Below are 19772 nucleotides of genomic sequence, written 5' to 3'. Positions count from 1 at the left end.
CCACACACATTCACTCACATTCCTTAGCCAATTCATGTCATTAAGGAGACTTTAAGAACAGACAAAACAAAGCAAAAAAAGAAACAACAACCCTGAAAGCCACTTAAACCTCTTTCCTAAGCACTTGAAAGCAAAATACTACAAGTGGAAATGTAATGTTTAAATGCAGTGAACACATTGTGTCCATCTACAGCGTTTACAGCATTAACTCTACAACTACACTGAAAAGCTGAAGTATTGGAAACCACCTAATTACCCAAACATTTACCTCTCTGCAGGTGTAAATACATGGGCCTAATAAGCCTTCCCACTGTGAAAGCAGTTACTTAAATTATATTAAAATATTAAAAACTATTTAATGAGCTTTTTTACCCTAAAGTAAATTGAGTGTGTGCCTTAACCTGCTTCAGGCAAAGGAAGTTTCAAACATATTGGTTTTGAAACTAGCCATTATTTCCCATGTTGCAAAAATGGCAATTTTATTTCCCAACAGCAAATGAAACTGTCAGGAAAATTTAGATGCAATAAAATTGGGTGGTTAAACCAACATGCTGGATTTGGAATAAAACTGAATTAAAGGAATTAAAATTAACCGTTATGTCTGTCAAACTTTATAAGAACTATTTTAAATGGGGGGGAGAGGATGTTGGATTTTTTTTTTGCAAAAGTTACGTTTTGGACTTGGTGCAGTCCACCCGTAACTACCCATTTTATGTCCATCAACAGTGTCACATTTGAAATTTGCGCAATGAAAAATATTTTGCATAAAATGTGTTGCTTCTGGCAACATTTCTGCCTAAATAAAAAGTTGTCAGGCAGTGTGTGACTTTAGTGGTACAGAGTTTTAAAATGGTGGCTTCAGTCCAAGGCTAGCTAATAACGGCTGACATGCACTGGAATCTTGAGGCCTAAATCAACATTGTTTTCACAGCTGTAATTAAGCCACCTAATCAGAAGCACATTTTGACGGGACAGTTTCTGGAAGCCAGACATTACAATTTCTTATGCCTGGAGCGCAGTGGCTCATGAGAGGTCCTCATTTAATTTCAGGTTTTTTTTAAAAAAAAAAGGCTGTAAAATGAAAAGACTATTAAAAAAAAGCAGTGTACGGCTGTTGAAATGAAGCAGGCCTGTGTGTTCATGCCTTGACCAACCCTGCATCCCACCCTCCTTCGGCTCTCTGCCGAGTCCCCAGCTCTCAAGTGGCAGCTGCACACAGTGAGATTAAGGGCTTCTGCCAAAGTCAACAGATGAGCTGGTCTGAACTGGCTCTCTGTGTGTTCTGATTGTAAATTGTGCTGGTGATGATTAGAGAACTCTAACACAGGATGTCGACTCTTAAAACTGTCCAGAGAAAATAATTTTTATTTTTTTTTTTAAGTTCAGGAAATTTTTTTAAACTTCTTTTGTGGCTTGGTACATAGTGTTGTGTCTATAACTTTCAGATGATTCAAACATGAATTCATACAAATTAAGTAACTATATTATTAAAAAAATACACCGTTACTTGCTCACAGTAAGATCCTTCATTTGGGGATGTTTATGTAGCAATGTTTCTGCTGAATGCAATTCTCTGACTACTACACTCCAGCAGTCTTGTGCTTCTACCACCTGCCAGTGGAAGATACCCCTTAAATTCAGACTATCAACTATTTTTGTTACGTGACTATCGCTTCAGGACGCTGCCATACCTGAAACGGCTAAACTGTCTTGCTCTTTTTTTTGAGTGCAGCTACATTAGTAACTTTAACATAAACTTTCAACCCCAGAGGCCATTGTAAAACTATCAATATGAAGGCACCACTCACTGGGGTCTGATTACATTTAGTTCTGCATTTTAATTACATATGGATTCTATTAACTGAACCTTTTGCCTTATAGGCAACATTTTAATCAAATTACTATAATTTTCAAATATGTTACAATAGTCTGACAAGTTAAAAGTTCACATACCTATAATATTGAGTATCAAAAAATTTTTGAATAGAAAAGGAAGTATTCTTTATAAAATAGCAAATGTGCCGTTGGATTACTGTAACTGGTTTTGAACACCTTGCTCTAAGTTACATAATGTGATTTATAATACTGGTTTCATATTATTATTTTTTTATTGTTACTACATAATAAGCAAATAGTTTAAACTACATTATTTATATTGTTTTGTTGCAACTATTACTTGTGTAAGCAATACCACAAGACAAGGTGATCATGTGCTCTAGGATACCTGCATTCCTTGGTTATACAATAAGGTTGGCAAGTGACACTCAATTGCTTAAAATCAGGTAAGAAATGCAAATATTTCAGTAAGAAAAATAGTTTCTGGGAGATATTACTGCTTTGTGGACTCGGCCTGGTAGACACTTCAAGTTTAGTAAATATTACAAATACAGTTTTTTATTTTTGTCTTTACTGATATTTCCACTCTTTCACGTCTATAATCATCTCAATAGTCAGAAAATTCTCCTTGTGGGCCTGTCAGATTTTTCTTTACTTACTGTCTCTTTGAGAACATCCATATGTTTCACAGTAAATAAACCACTCACTGGTAATTAACAGTACTGAGCGAAAGTTACAATTATTTGAGGTCCATATCTTACTGAATTCTGCCCTAGACTATTTCCAAGAAAACACTGCAAGAAAAAGGGTAACAATAAAAATAACAAGTCTGACTATTTTTTGCAAGGCAAATTAAGGACTAGTATCTCCAAAACTTTCACAAAACGGGTTCAATTCCAAATCTTTCAAAAAATCTTTTCAGTTCAACTGTGCATCAGGCTAGCATGAAGTAGTGGAAAAGCCAAGCAGAGTTTTCATCCAGGACCTATCTGTTTCTTGCAACATCTGGGAAGAATTCCCCCAGCTACATCAGTCATTCCATGTCCTAACACAAGAGATATGGCTCCAGCCCATGAAAGACACTCTCTGACATTTAACACGACACCAATGGAGTGAGTGCCTTTCTCCTATGCAGCAAGTGAAAAGGCAAATAGATTTTTTTTCTTTCTCTCCAGTTCTGTCCTCATGATTCTACATGTAACACATTGCATCCCTGTTAGATGCAGGTCTCAGCCTTGACATACAGATTGAACTGGTGACAAGTAAAGAAAGGGTATGGGGGGACAGACATGTAAAGCCATGTAAGTAGGAATAAACCGTCAGTGGTGTAGTTAACTGATAAGTTTGAGTTTTAAATATTTCTTTTCTCCCTCCCTGCCATGAATGGGGTTCATGTAGATCACGAGAACTGAGAGCTGACTGCCCTGAGTAGGAAGAATAGTGTACATTTTGCTTAATGCAGTTCTTCAACATAAAAGTATGAGAGCACATGTCAATTACTAGCATCTCAACAATAAATATGGATTTTCATGCATAAGATCATTCTACTTGCTTCTCTTACCTTACCAAACCCTATAATTCCTGTATTTTCAGTCCTTTAAGTGATATCACTAGGTATTTTCAGACAAAGGACAGACACAGCCACAACTATGGGGAAAAAAAAAGTAAGGATGATGCAAAGCCACATAAAGCAATGAGTGATTTCAATTTCAACCCCAATTAGGAGAAGCATGCAAAGACAACAGTTGTTTTCGTGGTTAGTTAGAGAACTCTCCTCTTCTTACAGACCTTCACTTCACCCCTCTCACTCATCTGAATTTCACCTTCTGCCCCTTTCAGTTAAAGGTATCCTTTTGGCTCACCAAATTTCCATTTCTCCAGTGCACACAAAACCTTTCTCTCTTCATTGTTTTTATAAATTACTGTATTTTCCTCTTAATTTTCTACTCTCCTTTGTTTCTGAAGTGAAAGCAGTAAAAGGAAGGAATATCACCAGATCAGCTGCACATTCAGGATCAGAGAAACACCTGACCACTTGTAATGTAACAGTGGTTTCTTTTGTTTGCCAAAACTGATACCAGAACATTTTAAATACTTAAATTTCTAACAGAAGTACTGACATCAGGCACAAAATCTCAGGGCTGAAAGCTACAAAAACACTTTCTGGAGAAATTTTACAATGAATTGAATTGTGTCATTTCCTCATATATGTCAGGTCACACTGGAAAATACAGTGTCACTGCATCCACTCCGCATAACGCTGTGCTTCTTTGGCAGTACAGACACCATGGATTCATGCGCTTGCCATGTGACTAATATGATGCCACATGTTGCCCCACAGCACCCACAAAGTAATTGCTTATGCCTATACTACTGCACAGTACAGCACTTAAAAGCTCTCAGTTCAAAGCCTACTTATTACTGCAACTCTGAATGAAAGTGCAAGTATAGTAATAAAATAATGTATCTGAAGAAGAAGTAAAATGGATCAAAGCAGCAGAATCCAGTACTGTTAAAGTAACTGGCAAGTGTTCATTTAATAGGAAACCTTGAAGCACAGTCCAGTTTGTGATGTTTATATTACTAGATGTTACTGAACAAGAAATAGGCAGGAAAAATGAAATATAAGAACATTTTAGCTGATATCTTCCCTGCTTACATACAGATCATGTGTATAGTTAGTTAATACCAGTGAAGTACTTCCACCAAACCCACCTTCACTAAGTTTTCCTAAGGAAAATCATAAGAAGGCATAAAGGCAGAGCCACGTAAAGGGAAACAATACAGTTTCTTAACTTCCATGGAGAAAATGGCAGTGCCAGTCCAGTACCAAGTTCAGTGCTCAGTGAAATAATTCTCCATCTTATTTCATGCTAGAGGTTGACCGCTGGCTTCTCTCTTCCTCTTCTAGCAATCTACATCCTTGTAGTCAAGACTACATACGGCCATATCAACGACATCTTCTTAGCTGAACTCTCATTATTATTATTATTATTAGCTCTACCAATTATAGATATGACCCTCAATGTGGGGATGCAGTGAGTTATGGAGGACAGGATTGTGACTGTGGTACTTGCACTTCAGCGAAAGTAAGTTTTAAAAAACAAGGAAATGCACAGAAGTGAAACTGTGATGGCTGCAAAGAAAGACTATTACAAAATGTTAATGGTTTGATAACAGAAATAAAAGAAAAAGACATTTTAGACATGTAAGGGAAATTTCAGCAGCATTTGGTAAAGAAAAAAAAAGGAGAAATTTAAAAAAAAAAAAAAAAAAACAAAACCCCAAAACAAACAGAAGAGAGATACAGGAATAGGGAACAATAGAAAAAAAAAAGAAGGTTTAGGTAGAAAACCAATAACTTGTATTTCAGCCATACTGAATTTTAAAGAGTTGCAAGAATGAAAAATGCACAGGGCCTTTCTGCACAGTGGAAGAATCATCAGAGACGAGTATGACAGACAGATAGCTGGACACTAATGAAGAATACAGAAATATTCTGCTATTGACTCCCTTTCACCCCACATAATAATTCTCTTTGTAAGCAGTGTTTCCAGCGTTCATCTCACCTCTGTCCATCATAATCATATCCCTTCCTGTTCCTCTCTGTTGGCATTAGCATGAACACACATAGCAATCTCAGAATCTAACCACTATTGACTAGAAGGAAAGTGGTTGGACTGGAAGCAGACTCGAGGATGGAGACGTCAAATCAGAGTCTTAGATAAAAGACGAGTCAGAATCACTGATGTTGCTTTATGGCATCAGTTTTGTTTACACAATTATCAACAAAACCCAAAGCAACAGAAGAGGAAAAAAGTGGTGTGAACAGAAAGGTGACATAGTTAGCAAATTTCAGTACAAAAACGTCAATTAGGAAAGCAATACCTTCTGAACATGGAAAAGATCAATACTGGTAAATGGCCCAAACTTGGATGCAATGGACAGTTGGGAGGGCAAGAACCTTACACAACTAGCATAAAAGACATCAAGAGACAGCCATAACATAGTGAGATAAAACCCAACGTTATAAGGTAAGTGTCCACACATGGTATACACCTGAAAGACTTTTCAAAAATGTGTTTCAGCATTGAGCAATAGCATACTGTTCTAGGAACACAAGTATACATCATATGAAGACCTGCATTAATACAGTCCAGGTGCTGTGTTTGTCTCCTACGTGAAAAGTTTTGCCTACAATGTTACTAGAACTGGATATGTGATTAAACACAGCAGACTGAAACCAACAAAGTGTGTAAAATTCTGAAACCAAATAGAAGCTCAAGAAAAGACACTACTCCCTTTCATTTAAAATAATCAAAAAAATCTGTTCTACTTTTTTAATACAGAAAGAAATTTAGTGCAAAATTTCTTCCTCAAAATCACAACAGAACAGTACTGGCTGAAACTTTAAAATGTAAGTCACTCCAGAAAGCTGTGAAGCTTGAAGTTACTAAAAGTCATGGTTGATGCAACTTTTGCAAGTATTACATACAAGCTTTACAAAAAACCCAAATACTACAAAATATACCATAAACACTTATACTTTTTTCATGGAAACCTGAGAATCTATCATTCTGAGTTTCTTGCCTTTACATTAATATTTTAAAACACTTTCTATTAATGCTTATGCTTAGGTTCAAATTAAACTGCATTTAAAGGAAGAACTATTCTTCACCCCAGAGGGTTGTACAGATGGGCCAACAAATTCTACTATAATACAAAAAGTATCATCTTTACATTGATCCTGTAGGCAGACACAAATTACTTAAAAAGCACTGAATTTAATCACAGGCATCAGAGAGCTGGGGGGCCAAGTTGTTTGTTTTCACTGTAACATATCAAGCCACTGCATAGCCCTTCATGGACAGGACTAGCATAATCTTTGCTAAAAGCCCTCTCAATCCAAATGAAAGCAAACGTTGCTGCACCAAGTTTGGCAGACTTCCCAATCCTTAGTACACAAGTGGTCATCTTGATTTAAACAACAAGAACAATCATAACAGGCAAAGGAGCAACCCAATTACACTGGGCACAGGCTCAGCAGGACACATGTAAACCTAGTAGAAAACATAAAGCAAGCCTGGTTGGAGGAGAAAAGAAGCTATTTCAGTGAAGCAATTTCATTTAGTTTCTTAGAAAGGCTGTGCAGTCACAAATAAAACAAAGCTTTCATTCAACAATTATCATCTCAAGATCTTAAAAGTGAAATTCAGCAGTGATCAATATATTTTCTATTTGTGCTAATTTCCCATTGTGCTGATCCAATTTAGAAGCAGGATAAGAAATTAATGTATTCTGTTGGAAACAACCAAAGTCACAGCCACAGCCTTTGAATATACATTTGCTGATGTCATTTGCATTAGTGACCACTCTCTCTTTACAGATCTTCTGTTTCAAAAAGAAAGACAAACAATCCTCATTTTCTTTATGGTCCTTTGCTTCACAAGAATAAAGGAAGTGAAAGGAGGAAGGAGACGAGAACAAAAAACCACCAAACTCCTATGTGGAAAAGTAAAGAAAGATGGAGGAGAAATACATCAACTGTATGCAAGTTGCACAGCTTACACAGTCTCATTCTAGACATGCTTAGCTACGTATTTATGACAGTTTATGTGTCTGGCCTCCTGCCTGTATGACACAAATACGTCTGCATTCAGTAATCCCCCTAGAGGGAGATCTCGGATCTGAAAAATCACCTTATTAACCTTAAACAAGTCCAAGTATCTTTGTGGGCAACATTTTAGACAAGAAATGATTTCTGAAATTGGATTTTAACTTTGTAACTTTAGTGAGATTATTCATAACCACAATTGTATAAAAAAAAAATCATGTCTCCTAATAAACATTTTGTTTATATGCAGTGGTAATAACATTCCATTTTAACATGGTGCTACATCTTTAGATGGTTAAATTCTTGAGATCCAAAGTTCAACCGTTTACTGTACTGCTAAAAAGAAATCACAATGTATACTTTTCCAGCGACAGTAGCAATGAACAGGTCTTTCTAGAAGACACAGTAGTAAAATTAATCCTTGTGTTAACTTTTACCACTCCCTTTCTCTTCTGAAAAAGTCTCAGAAGGTGTCTGTTGACACTAGTTTTATTGCTCTGTTTATAATGAAATATTATTGTATTTCCCTACAGAAACTATGCAGCATGAAGAGATATGATGGTTAGAAAACCACACCCAAATGACAAAAATTACGTGAAAAGCAAACTTACCAACTGTAAGCTCTCACTTCCATGAAGACAAGCTGTTTGGAGATTGGACTTTAGGTCTACAGTGTGAAGCTGATGAGATGCTGTTTCTCTCACTAACATGTCAATTCTGGAACTTGCAAGTTGGTAGACATCCATAAAACTTTTAATCATGGCCTTTAAAAAGTAAAATAAATCATCAGTGCCAGGCAGGCTGTACTTAAATGCCAAATAGCATACTCCGGATTCATTACAGAAGACCTAACTTTCATTAATCAGAGAAATCAAACAAAGGTTGGAAGACAGGCAAAATTTCAATCTCAGGACTTAACATGGGATTTTGGTCTAACGTGGGATTTTGTACGCCTTCTAAAATCTTAAATATTAATAGCATTGAAGAAAAGCAAATCACTGTGCACCCTAATTAGAAAGTGTTTTGATGAGCTGTTTTCAAACATACATTACTGCACTGAGCAGCTGATACCATTTTTTGTTGTATTTAAATACCAGACTCAGTGTAAGTTCAATTTCTGTTTACAAAGAATCACTACACAGTTTCAGGTAAATGGTCATACTTTCAAAATGAGTCGAGTTACCAATCCTCCCACTCCATGTTAAAAAAAATTTAATTTGGCAGAAACAAAAGAAACACATTAAACCTACAGACCTCTGAAAGCAAATAATCTGATTACAATATAACTGGGAAAATATAATTGTTTTCATGTATATAGTGGAAGAATGTCCCAACCATGTAATATTGATCAGACTGATAATAAAGTTAGCAGCACAAGAGAGTACAAATGACTTGGCAGTACTGGTAACTTGATATCTACCCTAAATAGTGTAACACTGTTGAGATTATTGGTCTTCTTTACAACTGGTTAATCACATTTTATAAGTTATAGTTTTCCCATCTGAAATGACCTATAGCAAGTTTCTACTGTAAGAACATATTAGAGATAATATGAAATTGGCCTTTTGAATGTAAGTCTGTGGTATAGGCAAAAACAAACTTAGTAGCACGAACAGGCATTCACAAAGACTTTTACTGTTTTCCTTTCTTTGTTCTCAAACACACTACTGCTTTTCAGAAGAGAAGTTAACATAGCTGAAATCAATCAAGTTATTTGTCAAGTGTAGAAAACAGCAGTGGCAAATTAACACCATCATATCTTTTCTCATCAGAAAGAATATCCAAAATGTTTTACATACTATGATGCTAGTCCTAAAAGTGTATTCACATAGCTCTGTAAGTCTGCCACTGTCAGCTTTGATCCTACTTTTGAAATTTTTCATCCACATTTAGTGTTAATAAAATGCCACAGCTCTTCACAAACAACACCAAGCAAGAATGTGGATATATCTCACACCCCATATAAAACTGCCTGAGAGTCTTCATATGGCAACTGCCCACATGTTAAAAATTAGACATATGTTGAAATACATCTATGGACTGGGTCTGTGACTCATAAACAAGGATTATACCAATGCATCATAACAAGCTGTGTCTCAAATCTCACAGAAAAAAATCTTATGTGTTCCTCTGATTACTTCCCACATGATATTTAAAGGTATCACTGAACTAGAATGCATAGAGACGATTCCTTACCTTCTTCCTTTTACTGCTGCTACCACAAAGCTAGTGAAGCCACTAACCTACTTCATCCTACATCGCCAGAGCCACTCTAAGTCCATGCAGTTATCTGAAACAGTAGTTACCAATTCCTTGCTGCTCAACTCAGCTATTTCATTTGTTCCCTTGTTTAATAAGTCCAAAAATTTTCAATCTAGGAAAAAATGTGTTAATTCACGTTTTTTTATTTTCAGTCATGGCAAATATTTTTTCGAAGATGTCTAGATTTGTTTTTACTCCAGAAAGAAGCAATTTCTCAGCTATTAACAATTCAATACTGATGTGGAAGGTAGCATTTATGCACCCGTAGGTACACTCTCCTTCCAGTGTATCCCAACTCCCTAGCAAAGAGTCAGAGTCAGTTTAGATTTCTCTCACTCAGGACCACGTTAGGGAAAGCAATATTTTGGGGTCTTCCTGTGGGTGATGTGGAATCCTTGATAATGAGGGTGCAGCACATTTATTCTAAATGCCATCTGGAAGAAGGCAAATACTTTGGGTTTTTAGACATGCCATTGGAAGGCATTCATTTACATATGATTTTATATAACTCGTGTCAGTCACAGATCTGTTTTTCACAATACAAAAGTTCCACTTATTAGAAAGCTTGATACACAAGGAATTGGCATAGAACCTGGTCATTGCATGTTATAAGATCTTTCATATAATGATTAAACACATCTCTAAAGGAGTTCAGCACTTTAATTTAGATCCCTATTTGCATGTTACACATACAAATATATCTGCAGCTCTGGAAACTATTCCATGATCAACAAAGTCTGTTGACAGAATTTCAGAGAAGGCACATCTAGTTCTGCAGAACTTTTTTCCTCTCCTGCTAAGAAGGAGTGTTTTCTTTTGTTTTTAAGTACACATAGCAATAATATGTATACATAGTTTTTAAGTATACATAGCAATAAGATACTTCAGCAACCCTCCTGATTAACTTTTATAGCATAAAATTTGGCATTCATATACATCTGTAGGATGTACATTTAAGCGAGCACTTCTGGTCTTGAATGTGTTGGTAACAGTATGACATGCAAACTGGGAACAGAACATGAAACAATAAAAATTTGTCTTCTGTTACAAATAAAAATATTTTAAAAATACACACCAGAAAATTACTTCTGTTCAGAAAGGCCAGCTGTAGTAATCCCTAAACATTATAGGAACCAATATTACTGTAACTCAGACCACTTTAAAATCGAAAAACTTTTCAGATAGATAAGTATTATAGGAAAGTTAGTGGGAAGAAGGCTTAACTAAGGAGGCCACAGCAATAGTGGGGCTGAAGAATACTAGTTTTAAATGTTACTGGCTCTAGGTGTCCCTGCTTGAGCAGGGGGCTTGGACCAGAGGACCTCCAGTGTTTCCTTTGAACTTCAACCAGTCTGTAATTCAGTGATTACAAAGTTTTCTTAGGGATGGAACAAGATGCAAGTTAATAATGGTTGAAATTTATGTAGGACTGTCAATTTTAAGAGCAGAAATTGTAATGAATTACATTAATCAAAGAAAAAATGGAATTAATCAGACAGGTGAATGGCTTTTTTCAGTGACCCCTTTCCTTTTACTTCACACAATGCCTTATTTTATAAAGGATTTCACTATTATTTAAAGTTCTACATCATGTGCTACTGATACGGCAGAAGCAAATATAATGATAGCAGTGTTTTCAATGTCAAAAGTATCTTCAATGTGAGAGGAGGCCCATGCTCCAACACTAAGTCTAGACACAGGCAGCTTCATGAAAACAGAGGCATGACTTTCTCGGATAATTGGCTACAACTCACAGGATAGAAATATGTTCATAAGGTTGGCATGGAGAAAGGATGCTTTTATGCTGAAGGTGCTGGACTAGGCAAAAAATTTGCAAGACTGTCCAAGTCCCATTTTCAAATATAACTTTCAATGGACAAGTTACTTTAAGCCTACTTCTAAGGAACTTTTTTTATGTCTACTTACACATTTACAACAGTATCCCCATCTAGAAAATAGCTATGAGCACTTTAACTATCTTTGAATTCAAAGCAAATCAGAAAATTTTGAAAAATTCAGGTAAGTGCTATTCATATGATAAAGGAACAAAGTATTTTAAATGGGAACCTGATGATTCTGAGCATTGTACACCTGGCCATTTTACCTGCCTCCCCAGCTTGTAAAAACAAGGCCAGAAGACAAGAGCACTGCAAAACCATGTAAGTGTATAGTCATCTATCAATGTTCCAATACTCTGCGTATACATAGATAAGCACATAAAAAGATAAAAGAGAACAATTATAAAATTTAACAAAAATTAAACATGCTTTGTTTTAAGTGACGTTAACAGGTAAGGTTTATTTCAAAGCAGCCATAAGGAAGAAGGTTCTTATGACCTGTTCAGAGATGTCTTATCTGTAATACGAGGGTACGCATAAAAAATTCTGGCTTAAGCTACACGTTGGTGAGGCTGAGAAACCTGAGTTGAGAGTAAAAATGAGAAAAAATAATTTGATGCTGTTTATGGCAAAATTTAAGCTGTGCTTTCTTTCTCCAGATTAATCTTTAAAAGGATTGAGAACACTTAACATTAGAGACAGTCCTCCAGAGGACATGTAAAAACAATTTTTTCTAATATTCCCTCCATGTACTTTTGAATAACCAATCATTTCCTTGTTCTGTACACCATTTTCAGAACAAGTAATTTTAAGGTGCACAGTGCTATAGATGCTTTAAAACAGCTTTTGCATGTATTACTGGCTATAAATTTACAAGATTGGAAGACTACAATCTTCAGGAGTACTTTAATACTGACAAATTACACAACAATCTTTAAGGAATATGAAACACAAAAAGAAAAGAAACTTTTTTTAAATTAATTTATGAAATTCAAAGGTTACTCAAACTTCAGCTGTTCTCAGTTCAGTTATAATAGCAACATATAATAAGAAATACACAGATCAGCCTATGCAAATTAGCAGAAGACCTCTCATCAAAGTTTTAATATATTTATTATACATTATAAAAATGGAATTTTTAATTCCAAATTAAAACACTGTACATGTTGTCTCCCTTGCCCTTAGTGCTTGGCTAATGAGAACAAACACAGTTCAAAACAATTTTTATTTGGATTATGAATTATAAATAATTGCGAATGGAAGTTTCCATTTAAAGTTTTAGACTATTCTGAAGTTACAATAAAATACCAAGTGATTAAGGCTCAGTTTTTTAATTTTATACCCATTTTATACCATTAACTCAGGATCCTATTGGGCCTGCTATTATCACAGAACCATATCTCCTGTTTAGAAGGAACAAAACTAAAGGAAGGAGACCTTATGTGAAATGATGCTTATTAAAAGGTATCAAACGGACTAACAGCCTGACAATGTAAGCATTGAGTTTGTAACATCAGATGCAGCACCGAGAATAACAAGACCATCTACTTTACACAATGTGCTTAAAAAAAAAAAGTATAAAAAAAGTCAAAATTAACATTTGACTGTTAGGTTGTCCCTTCAGGAAATTCTTCAACTAAAAAGAATGTTAGCAGGTAGTAAATTTACCTAAGGGCAACATATACAAAAAGATGAAAAAGAACAAGAGAAGGAATAATGAATGGACTTCAGAAGAATGAAAGATCAACGCTAGTATGACAAAGTCCTTAGATGAGAATCTGAAAAGGCTGAGAATTCATTTATGGTACAGAATTTGGCTGAAGTGTAGTTCAGGTAAAAGCAACTGGTGTGAAAACAAAACTCCATGGAGTGGAGTTCTGCATGCTTAATGGATAACCTATAGAATGCCTGTCATTACTGCCTTGCTTCAAGCTGACATAAATAAGATTAGTTAAAACAAGCCCAGAAAACAAAACATACATCAATTACTTTTTCTTTTCAAAGGCAAGATTTCAGGATACATAGTATAGATTTAAGTGAGCTATATTTGGGGAAGAAAGGATTGAAATTCATTTCCCCCATACATTTTAGCATTTGAAAACCCATTCTGGCTGCCTTGACCCATAGTCCAAAATGTCTAGTGGCAACATCAGTGGAGGATGTAAATACAGCAGCTTCTCAGGCATCAGAAAGAACCCCCCAAGGGAAACAGCATTCAGCAAAATTGCACTTTTACAGCTGTTTGGCACTTCTTTAATGATCTATTCTCCTTGTATCTCATTTCGACACTAAACTTTTTGTTGGGTTCCATTCAAGCGTGGCATGCACAATTTAAATGTGCCAAAAAGCAGGTCAGTTCTGTTACAACTTTTTTTTTTTTCCAATGAAAGCTGACTCAGTGCCACACACGGGGCCTAACTCTATCCCCTTCGCTTCAATAACAATTACTTTACCCCGTAGGTCTCAGAGGATAGCCCAAGGGAATGAAGCTCTAAATAAAAGGCTAGATTCTCTGCAAGAGGTAATGACATGACTTCCTACAAGAAAATTGAAAAGGGAGCATTGAAATTGACAGAGACTGAAGGGAAAGTGCTTCTACTGGAAACCACAGTAGATGGGCGTAGCAACAATTGCCATGAAAATTATTACAAAGTGTAAGAGTTTCAAAAATAACATTGATCTTCTAGAAACTGATAAATTAAGACCAATGTGTTTGTTGTTATGATCAGGTAGAAAGCGTCCTGAGAATTTTATAGCAAAGGAGCTACCTGCAGCCTTGACTACTCAGAAGTATCTCTGGACCATGCAAGCAAATTACCATTCAACAAAATTAAGGGAATGCAGATTTTTATAGGCCAATGTTTACATGCAAAGACCATTCTCACTGTCTCTTGCACACAGTCAAGCATAGGTGCATGCAAAATGTAAAGGAAAAACAATCGCTGCCCTGAAGAACTTGTAGTTTAAGCTACAGCTATGGGGAAAATGCTACCAATACATTGTACTCCTTCCCATCTTCTTACACAGTCTTGATACAAAAAGAACATTTCAGTCTGTCAGGGAGGAAGAGAATTTTCAAGTAAATGGTTTTGACGAGAAAGAAATGGAAACTGAAAGAAGTTTCAGGCTGGTACCCGTCCTTCAACTTTCTCTTGCAGTGTATATTCTAGACAGGGATGAAAGAAAGAGGGACAGGTAGTCACTGAAAATAATATAAAGTCCGTGTTAAAGTGCCTCAACTGTGAGCATGACAATCTGCTCAGAGTGAGCACAATATATTACCACTGATGAGAGGAACTAAACCGCAGCAGTCATAACAGAGAAGTCAGAATGCAGTTTGATTTAAAAAAATGGCAGTGTCCCATCACATATTCAGTCTTAAGGAGAAACAAGAGAGTAAAACTTCTCATCAAAATCCAGGTGAAATGTCAGGTGAAAGTACAAACTGCCTGTATCTGCATGATGTTCCTCTTGGTCTATTGGAGTGATATCTTAGAACTAGAAAAGATGTACAAAAGCTGAAGTACAGAATTCTGTTTTCACAACCAAATTCATAGAAGTAAAATCAATTTTAAAAGGCATATTCTTTCTTATTTTTAAGGGACCCCTACATATGGATAGGATATCCTATATAAGTAAACCAATTTTTACAAATAAATGTTGCCTAAACACTAAGTCTTAACTGTCTGAAATCTAATGGATTGATTATAGGTGTATGTGTATGAGAAAAATTTAAGGAAGGGGAGAGAAGCAGACATTAATCTATCAAGTTACTAAGTAGGAAAATCTGAAGTAACTTCACATGGAAGGTAAATGTGAGATATGAAAAACTCTTCTGTTCTTCTGAAACGCTGTCCACAAACTATCCAACATAAGTAACTAACTCAACTATTTGCCAACATAGCAGAAAAAATGAGTTTACTGAAAATTAAAATACAGTTTTTTCATTGGTTTTAAAGCGTGCTCTATTAACTAAGACCGATTTCAATTACTTTTAGTAAAGAAATATGCTTTACAGACAAATAGATGCTCATGAAAAAATACCAATCTAGTTTTAACCAGTGTAGATAAAGTCTGTTGCTGACTCCACCAGAGGAAAATGATCACCCCAAAAAATCTGGGTTCAGTGTAGACATTTCCTTAAATTTTTTTACTATACCTATGAAGGGATATAGATTATCCCTTTCTGGCCACAAGAAGCAGCTTTTCAATTTTAGATTAAAACATTTTCAAACTGAATTAGATAAAATACTTTACATATGCTTAGAAGGTGGAAATGTGTCTACTTTGTATTTTCCGTGCAAAAGATGAAGACAATCTATGCTGTTGTTGCCATTTATTAGGAGAGACAAAGGTCCCTTCTGGCAGGTTTAGTCAATATGACAACTACGATTATGTGGCTCATACATAAGCAATCATTACTGAGTCCTAATCTTCGTATAAGATTTTAGGTGAATGCTCATGTCTAATGGAGCCCAGGGGCTAGAAAACTGCACAAAGTTTTGTGATATAGTTGCTTCATTTCCTTTGCTTTTCTTATGAAGTGCTCATGGTAGCACTGCATTTTAATTCAACATAAATATTTCATCCTACATAAGGCAACATTTTGTAGTTTTGTAAGGAAACTCTAAAGTATACCTGGTAGGTTGGATAGCAAACTAATTTTTTCACTTTGGCTTCTTACCAAAACATCAGTTATCTCCACAAATTCATGATGCCAGCACAGGAAAAAGCACCAGTCATTCTCTATAGAGAAAGCAATGATCTAGAAAAGCTGAATTGCATTCCTCAGGTAAATGGACACACCCTTAATCTAATGTCCACTGCTACGTACAGGATGGACAGGTGTTCTCCCTTCATTCTGCTTAAACTCAGATGTTGGTGAGATAACTAGTTTGCATCATACATTCTTGAACTTTATCAAAATTTGTATTAAAAAAAACAGCATACAAATGGCTAGATTTTCAATCAGACTTGCTTTCAAGACCTGATTTATGCCATGAAAACGTTTTATTAGAAATTTCAGCTCTTGTTCCAAAATCTGAAGAGTCAAAGGAAATTTAAAGACCACAGTACACCTACTACTGACCTTCACAATAAGCATACACATTAGCATCCCTCTTTCCAAAGCAAAAGTTGGAGAATATTGGCAGCGTCTGCCAAAAGTGGTACTGACACTGAGCTTGACAATTTGCTGTTGTCCTGGTTTCATCTGGGTTAGAGTTAATTTTCTTCCTAGTAGCTGGTATATTGCTGTGTTTTGGATTTAGTATGAATAATGTTGATAACACACTGATGTTTTAGCTGTTGCTCAGTAGAGCTGAAGAAAACGCTTGTTGGGAAAGACTGATTCTGTTTGTCTATCTTTTTGGCATTTGTCATATAGATGACAGATTAGCTCAACTCAGAAAGGTATAAATTCCAACGAATGCATGCTAAAAACTGGTGGATGAGTGAGACTCCAGTATACTGAAGTCTGGGCCTCTTCTATGCAAGAGGTCAACAAACTGAGTGAGAAAGCTGTTCACTTGGAAGAGCTTGAAAGACAAAGAGAAGAAGACACTAACTTTTCTGTTGGCAGAGCTCTGGTTGTCCTCATTCAGACCAACAGTTCAAAGACGTGTTGTTACCCGATGAGCGTTTTTAGATAATATTTTGGAAGGCATTGATTTTCTGCTTTGTCTTCAGCAAATGTACCAAGTGCCTTTTCATTGAATGGAAACTTATCATCAGATTGTAGAAAAGGATTTGAATTATTAGGTTGGGAGCCTGGCAAGTAAGGAACAGGCTGTTATGGTCCATTCCCCTGTCTGGCCAACAGTCAACAATTAGATCCAATTCCTTAGAACCATAAGAGATAAAGTGACTTTCCAAATTCCGTTTATAAAACTGGATGCTTATAGCAACACCAAAAGGAGAAAACTAAGGAGGACAGGCACTGGTGAGATGAGTTTGCCTAGAAAGCATAAAGTATTCTTCAACAATAGGATAAGAAGTAAAATACCTCATATCACAGGATATCATAACTAGACTGAGAAAGCCCTTTTTAGTCTTTCTTTTTTACCGGATTTGGTAATGGCTGCAGGCACCGCAACATCATGTGCTTGAGTGGTGACCTTAACAGTGAATCAACAAAAGCGGCTGGTTCTTATCCAAGGATCCCAGGCTATCCTAACTTATAAACACCCCAGAAGACAGCATTTTTCAAATTACCTCTGATGTTAATCGGTCACTACTTCCTTATGCATTTTTCAGAGCTGGACCACTACTTGCAGTTAGGTAATTTATGAGCAATTGTGCCTATGGATGTTGGTAACATAGAGAAATCACTTCCACAGCTTAATAAATCTAGAAACTATAGATGTTTTCTACTGTTTTTCACCTTTTTGTAGTTCACAAATGAGGAAAGTAACCTGAAAAGAAACAACTACTGACGGAGTGGCAGAGAATGGGAGGTGATTATGACAGACGATGCCAAAGCACCACTAGTATAAAGAAGGTAAACTGGGAATATTTATTAACATTAACATATTAACATTAAATGAAGTAGCAGAAACCATTTTCAAAACAAACACAGAAAACACAGTTTTTCAGAAAGTGTGTAGTTAAGCTGTGAAAGTCCTTTCCACAAGTCACGTCAATGCTTAACTTTCAAAAAGCAACAGGACAATAAATGGCTGTTGAATACAAAAATATGAATTGTGTTTCAGGAGGTCCTTGAACTAAAATGGTGGAGGCTGGGAGAAATTCTGGAGGCATTTTAGCCCTGTTTCTTATACTTTTCTTTTTTTTACTTTCCCCTGTCCAGCCTGTTTTTAAGCAGGGACAACCGGATTTACTGCTATTCTATGTGCCCCCTAGGCATTAAATGTTTACTCAGTCCCACAGTCTATTTCCCAAAGGAGTAAAATTTGCAGCAAGTCTCACATGGAATAACTGCAGAACAAATCAAGCATCTAGGATAGTGACCTTTGCCAAGGTACAGACAAACATCACATTTTGACATGTAGGAGACTCGCTGCTCAAAACCCAGTCCTGTGGTCTTTGCAAGCATTTGCAAAAACTTCAGAATTTAAACTGCAACCTGTAATCTTTAGCTTGCGCAATATTAATTTATAAAAAAAGTTATTCCTTTGAGAATGGGAAACTGGATGGAGAGAAAGTCTGGCACTATAGGCAGTAGCAACAGCATGATTCTCTCCCTTTAGTATTTGTGAGTTATGGTATGATCAGGAAGAGGGGGACCTAAACATGGATGCTGGTATTGGAAAAGAACACACAATCTGCCTCTGAACAGAGAGAAGTCAGAACTAAAATATAGTCTTCAAGCATTAAATGGGCATTGCCGAGTTTGCCCCACAGGTGGAATGGGTGACTGTTTCCACCTCATTTTTACTTTAGATCTGCACTTTTGTCAAAAAAGACCATGATGTGGGAGCAATCCAAAGGAATCCAAATATAAGTTCTACCAAGGTTCCAGGACGATAAACAAATGGTGGTCTTTCCATGGGTATTATCTTTTTAAAAGCCATGAAAGACTCAATCCTTTGCAGCTAAACTTGCCAACATGCAGGCTGTGTATCCCTATTATTCAGGTTTACAAAATAGTTCCACATTCACCCTCCTTCTGTTACTTTAGCACACTCCAGCCCTCTCCATTTTCTCCCCACTCCCTAATTTCTTACCACCTTTTTGCTTCTAATGGGACAAGACCATAATGAGGGAAGAGACCATAATGAAGGGAGAGTTAAAGAAGACTGTAATGAAATTGGGTACTGCAATGGACAAGTATTTGTTAAAAATGAGTGCCCTATTACAAGCACATTTGTCCTGGAACACCTACAGCAATAGACCTTATCAATCCTAAGAATTTATGCTTTTCATAGTCCAATATAAGTGTTGGAAGTTGTGACCTTAGGATTCTAGCAACACATATCCCTAGACCATCAATCAATTCAGTAAGTGAAAAATAAAGACAACACCTTCAGAGTAGTTCATTATGATTCCTGAAAGATAACAATGTAAAAAAGAAAATTCGCAGGTAACAACATATGTGAATTTATAAGCCACAATTTACACACCCCTTCTCCCCCCAAAAAACCAAAACCCAAAATGAATTAGTGGCAAATTGGTAGAATTTGGTAAAAAACAGGTTAACTTTTAATCCTTTCAAAACTCATCCTCTTTGAATTTCACTTCAGTGGTATACCACTTGGGATGCT

The 19772-nt window shown here is 36.2% G+C and overlaps 1 protein-coding gene across 1 annotated transcript in view; it reads right to left on the bottom strand.

The window, feature by feature from the left end:
* The window catches only part of CCDC171 (coiled-coil domain containing 171), a 158146-nt gene that overhangs the window by 13835 nt on the left and 124539 nt on the right, over positions 1-19772 (bottom strand). Inside the window, 1 exon segment of the mRNA XM_082336783.1 lies at positions 8062-8214. Within this exon segment, the coding sequence (XP_082192909.1) occupies positions 8062-8214 (153 nt within the window).

The sequence above is a fragment of the Platalea leucorodia genome (genome assembly GCF_965183815.1).
Source record: "Platalea leucorodia genome assembly, chromosome: Z".
In the NCBI taxonomy this organism is placed as follows: Eukaryota; Metazoa; Chordata; class Aves; order Pelecaniformes; family Threskiornithidae; genus Platalea; species Platalea leucorodia.
Note: the sequence above shows the minus strand (reverse complement) of the source record. Positions and strands in the feature narration are given on the sequence as shown.